This window comes from Marmota marmota, unplaced genomic scaffold, assembly GCF_001458135.2.
Source record: "Marmota marmota marmota unplaced genomic scaffold, marMar, whole genome shotgun sequence".
NCBI classification, from domain to species: domain Eukaryota; kingdom Metazoa; phylum Chordata; class Mammalia; order Rodentia; family Sciuridae; genus Marmota; species Marmota marmota.
This window is the reverse complement of record NW_025999900.1, coordinates 39,884,198-39,890,197: the sequence shown is the minus strand read 5'-3', so window position 1 is coordinate 39,890,197 and position 6,000 is coordinate 39,884,198. Positions and strand designations below refer to the sequence as shown.

The window sequence follows — 6,000 nt, the reverse complement described above, 5'->3', positions numbered from 1 at the left end:
TGGAAAGCCGGTGGTGGCAGTTGAGGCTCTGAGGATTTTTCCTGAGAGGCTGTTTTGTTTGGCGTGTGTGGTTCTAAAAATAAAGTTAGTTTCTTTTGACAAGTGGCTCCTGATTGTGCCCAGCCAGACTGCGGCACTTTTTGTCCTCTTTGGTGAAATATCTGTTCAAGTCCCTTTGCCCATTTTTATGTGGAGTTGTTTATTATTCTTTTATTGCTGAGTTTGGAGAGTTATTTATATAAAAATGCAGTTTTATTGTGATGGTGAGAGAAGCTGAGAACATAGGAAATAGAAGAGACTCCCCTCCCTGTGTTAGGAAGGGCTGGAGGGGTAAGAAGGGAAAATACCACCGTGGAGCTTAGAGACCCTCCCACACCTAGCCTGGGAAACGGCCACACTTACGGCTTCAAAATCAGCCAATTCCAGCCTCGCTTTATTCTGCATGGTCCTCTTGCAGAGATAGATGGCTGAGGGAGGAAGAGAAAGGGCAATATGCATCAGACCAGCAGAGCAGTGGAATCATAAACCCATGTGTCCCTCCATCCCTCCATCTCTTCATCCATCCATTTATCCATCCCTCCATCCATCCATGCAATCATGCATCCATCCCTCCATTCCTTCATCTATACATTCCTCCATCCATCTATCCATCCATCCATCCATCCATCCATCCATCCATCCATCCATGCATCCATCCATCCCTCCATACCTCCATCTCTTTATCCCACCCATCCATCCATTCCTCCATCCACCCAACCATCCACTCATCCCTCCCTCCCTCCATGCCTCCATCTCTTCATCCATCCACTCATCCATCCCTTCATCCATTTCTCCATCCATCCATCCCTTCATTCCTCTATCCCTCTCTCTTCATCTATCCATCCATCCATCCCTTCATTCCTCTATCCCTCTCTCTTCATCTATCCATTCATCCATCCATCCATCCATCCCTTCATTCCTCTATCCCTCTCTCTTCATCTATCCATCCATCCATCCATTCTTCCATTCCTCCATCTCTTCATCCACCCACCCATCCATTCATCCATTCCTCCATCCACCTACCATCCATCCATCCCTCCATCTCTCTCTCCATCCCTCCATCCCTCCATCCCCCCATCCATCCACCCATCCACCCATCATCCATCCATCCATCCATCCATCCATCCCTCCATCTCCCCATTCATCCACCATCCACCCATCATCCATCCACCCATCCACCCATCCACCCATCATCCACCCATCCACCCATCGTCCTGTGCATTCAGCCCCCTGGCCCTCACTGTGCCCACTATGTCCTGTGAAGAATGTATATTCCAAGGAGAAGTCATGCCATCTGACCTCCAGGAGTCTCTCTCTAGGCCAGGATCCCCCGAGGACCCCACCTGCCAATCCTGGCCACTCCTCTCCTTCCTTTTCACGCTGCTGCACCCAGACACCCTCCACTCAGAGAATTCTCTCTTTTCCCAGCATGGCCTCGTTGCCCTGGGTCTGAGACCTGAATCTTCAGTGGCCTCAGAAGAAAGGCTTACAAGGCCACCACATTTTCAGCTACTTCCATTTCCCCTCCTCTGCACGTGTCCCCTACATGATGGCCTTTCTCTCTTCTCTCCTGTTTCCCTCTGTCTGATGACCTCCCACTAGTCTCTGAAGACCCTGCTCAGTGTCCCGTCTGTGCATCCCCGACACATAACCTAAGTCCGTGCCCTGAATTCCTGTGTTTACTGACCGTCCCCTGCTCTACGCTGAAGGTTCTTTAGGGACAGGACTATGTCCAATTCAGCCCTAACCCTGCCCCTAGTGCCTGGGCCTGTCCTGCCAGGTGGGAGGAGACAGCAGTGGAAAGGGAGGACGAGGTGGGGCTCTCGGCTCAGCTCTAGGAAGGGTTCTGGGCCCTCAGCCTCAGGGCCTTCCTCCCCCAGAGGTGGCCTCCATCACCTCCTCTCCCTAGCTCTGCTTCTTGGGGGTCTTCCTCCTGCTCCAGTGCCAAGTGGGAGGATCCAGGGAAATGGCAGGTGAACAGCATGAGGAACAGGACGACCAGGAGAGAAGGTCACAGAAGAGCTGTCGGAATTTAACTACTGCGAGAGATCTCTGGCCAGCTCCCTGCTCCCTTTGCTCTGAAGCATTTGCTGACAGCAGCCCATGGTGCCCTGGAACCCCACAGCTAGCAGCCTGCTCTCCGGGATGCCCACCCTCCTGCTTCCTATTGTCTAACCATGTGCTGACTCGGGTCCAGTTGTCCCCAAATCTGCTTATGTCAGGCTTCCTTGTTACTGTGACGACGTAAGTTCACCAAATATGATAGAGACACACAGTCTCAGAATGTTGGTTCTACTTAATGATTTTTTTTTTTGACTTTACTATGATGTGAGAGCCAGATGCATCTGATAGAAAGCATACGTTGAAGTTTAGACGTGGATCTCTTCCCAGGCTAGTGAGATGAAATGCAGTTTGCCACTCTGGGGACGCCAGGCGGTGGCAGGGAGCCGCAGCTCCCAGTCAGCTCTGGGCTCCAGGGTCTGAGTGTGCTCTCCTGCTGAGCTATGATGTTGGGTAGGTGACAGGTACTGAAAGCACTGTCAACTTTTGACGTTTTCAGCTTAGGTTGGGTTTCTCAGGACACTGCCCCTTCCTAAGTTGAAGGGCATCCCTACCAATGAACTTGACGAGAAAAGGGAGAGTTGTTGTTGAATGGTTACAATAACTTAGCAAAGGAGAACAGTTAAGGCAACTGCTGGTGAATTTGGCATAGGTGAGGTGGCTGGGAAAATATAGGAAAAAATATAATAAAAAATCTAAGGAAAAAATAATAAAAATCTAGGTGAGGCCAGTGTTCAGGAAGCTTCAAAAGTGTCTTGCAATTCTCGATGCATTTTTAACAAGACCCAAATTGGATGATTTGAGTGCGGCTTATTTAAGAAAGGAGCTCTAATTCTGGGGTGAAAGAGAAGTAGTTGGTCCTACCTCAAAGACTGTCACATCATATTCTTTCACACATCTCACATTCATATGAAGTGCTTAAGGCCTCATTTTGAAAACGATTTGCTACTTGCCAACTTTTCCAGAGAACCTGGCAGGTCCAGCTCTGCCTAGAGTCTGGTTAAGAGACATCTGCTCTTCACAGAGCACCTCCTGCAGCCTCTTGCACCCACAGTCATTCTGGAAACTCGGGAGCAACCTCAAGCAAGAAGCTTGGCACGTCACCTGCCCTGCAGCCCTGGTCTCGGTACCTGGGAGCAGCATAGGTCAGTGGAGGTAGCAATTGCTTTCACAAAGCTGCCCCCATTTTGGATGGTGCTTTCTAGTGGCCACACGTCAATCTCAGGAAAGGTGCTATGGTTTAGATGTGAGGTGTTCCCAGAAAGCTCACGGGTGAGACACTGCAGGAGAGTTTAGAGGTGAATGGTCAGGTTATGAGAGCCTTAGCCTAACCAGAGCACGAATCCACTTGATGGACTAACTGGGTGGTAACTGCAGGCAGAGAACGTGGGTCACTGGGGGTGGGCCTTTGGGGTATGTGGCACGCTCTCTCTGCTTCCTGGTGGCTATGTCCGAAGCTGCTTTCCTCCTCCACGCTGTGACATCCTGCCTCATCTCAGGCCAAGAGCAACAGAGCTGGCTGTGTATGGACTGAGCCCTCCCAAACTGTGAGCTCCAAAGAAACTCTTCCTCCTCTATGTTGTTCTCGGGTGTTTTGTCACAGCGGTGAAAAAGCTGACTCAATCAAAGGCTAACCCAGATTTGGACAATGCGCTGTGTGCAGGCAGAGTCAACCCGAGACCTTTCCAAGCCATCTGGGTCAAAATGGGCCAGTCAGGTTGTGAAGCAAAGCATCGCACAGGAACACAAAGCTGGTGCCACTCTGGTGACAGTGAGTCCGGGTCACATGTTTCTAGCCCACTTCCCGGTGGGTGGCTGAAGTCACATGTTAGGCATCTGTTGGGGAGGGAGGGTCCTTGGGGCAGACCTCCCCTGGGGCTTGGCTGCACTACCAGGGTCCTTCACCTGCAGGTTTTGTCTCCCTGCCCCCACACCTGGAGTCCCACTGGGACGAACCCACTTCTGCCTCAGGCTCACGACTCGTCACCAAGACAGAAAGGCAGTGTGCTTATAAAGGGAACAGATTCACGTGCTAGATGTTAAATTAAAACACGAAAAATACCGAACTCACTTCAATGTACTTAAACAATAGATCCCTTTGCAAACTTTCTGTCCTTATTAGTAACATCACTACTTACCTCAGTCTCCTCAACTAGAGAGATGTAAATCACTTCATTCTCTATTTTCCTCATACTCTAGTTACTTTTGGAGCAACACAATTCAAGCATTGGAAATAACTTTGGCAGCCACCAGCCGTGGACCCCTCACTTACAGATGGGGAAAATCAAAGGGCAGGGAAGCGAAGAGATTCACCCAAAGGCTAGTGAGTGACGGATAGGAATGAGAATCGAGGTCAAGTTCCGACTTTCCACGATGACATTCTCTGACCCATTTACTCCTTAGTTTATTCATCCATTCGCTCAGGAAAACGGTGCTGAGGCTGGGCACAGGGGCACATACGCCTGTAATCCAGAGACTCGGGAGGCTGAGGCAAGAGGATCGCAAGCTCGAGGCCAGCCTCAGCAACATAGCAAAGCCCTAAGCAATTTAGCAGGACCCTGTTGTCTCAAAATAAAAAATAAAAAGGACTGGGCATGGGGCTCAGTGGTGGAGCACCCTGGATTCAATCCCCTTTACCAAAAAAAAAAAAGAAAGAAAGAAAAAAGAAAACTGCTTGTGCCAGGCACTGTCTCAAAGGTGTGAGGCCACCATGACTGAGTGCAGTGACAGTCTTGCCCAGTCCGAAGGACTTTCCAAATGTCCACTCATGAAATCCTCATGATGACGCCAAGAAGGGGTTTTCAGTTATTATCCCTATTTTTACCATGAGGGGGTGTCTCAAGTCTTTCTCGTTGCTGGGGACCCACGATGGCTCCCAAAGCTTTGGGGTCCATTCTAATGATGTCTACTGTCGAGGCCTTCATATCACCCGCCCCTTCCCCACTCTGTCTCCTCCATCGGCCTCATCACCATGCAGCTTTGGAATGCTCAGGCCAGATCCTCCCCTCTCCCTTCTTCCCCTCTGTGCTGTCTCTCCCAGCCTGGCCCGCTGGGCAGGCAACACTGTGACTTGGTCAAATCTGTGACCCGGAAATTGACAGTCAATGATCAGTCAATGTTTGTTGAATGAATAAACGTTTCTGGGGGTTTTCATCAATCCAAATCACCGAGATTCTGAAATCCTCACCAGAGTTTCACACCCTTCCTCATGGGAGGATCATAACACCACGCAGGAGCAACCATTCCAACCAGGGCCACCACAGCAGTGACCACAGGGCAGCACTGACTTCTCCCAGGACCCTAACAAAGCAACGTTGGAAGACAGGCAATATTTTCCCTCTGATTTGGTTGTGAGGTTTCTGAGGCACAGAGAGGTCAGGCCACTTCCCAGGCTCACACAGCCAACGGAGCTGGTGGATCCTGGGGCCTGTCGTACTGAATTCTGACTTCGTCAGTCCTCACTGATTTTCTGGATAAATGGATTTGGAAATATTGGTGAGTCCTTTTGTCTCCCACACCTCAACTTTACCTGATTTGCTATCTATGGACGCACATGAATTCAAAATAATGTAGCTTTGATGACAGCCTGACATAAACGGTCATTTCTATCTCTGTTCATCTCCACTTGATCACGAAATGGGGAAAATGGTACAGAAAGGGAAAGAGTGTCCTTCATAACATAGTGAAGATGGCGTGGATGTGGCCCAGGAGGCTGGTCTCGGCCTCCCCCTACCATCTCAACCGCCTCCCACCCTCCACTGCCCCGGGAAAATATTGGATTCTGGTTCACAAGGGCCCAGGCTGCTGCCCGAGCTGAGCTCTAATTATTCAAATTCCGAGTCGGGCTGTTGCCAGTCTTCCAGGCCCAGAAGCGCTTGCTTTGTGATGGCCAAATGCAGC

At 50.2% G+C, this 6,000-nt stretch overlaps 1 protein-coding gene across 6 annotated transcripts in view; it reads right to left on the bottom strand.

Moving 5' to 3' along the window:
* Positions 1 to 6,000, bottom strand: part of Rgs6 (regulator of G protein signaling 6) — a 579,659-nt gene that overhangs the window by 87,921 nt on the left and 485,738 nt on the right. For all 6 annotated transcript variants that reach the window (XM_048798913.1, XM_048798911.1, XM_048798916.1 and 3 more), the window contains exon 7: positions 403 to 467. In XM_048798913.1, the coding sequence (XP_048654870.1) occupies positions 403 to 467 (65 nt within the window). The remainder of the gene's footprint in view (positions 1 to 402; positions 468 to 6,000) is intronic.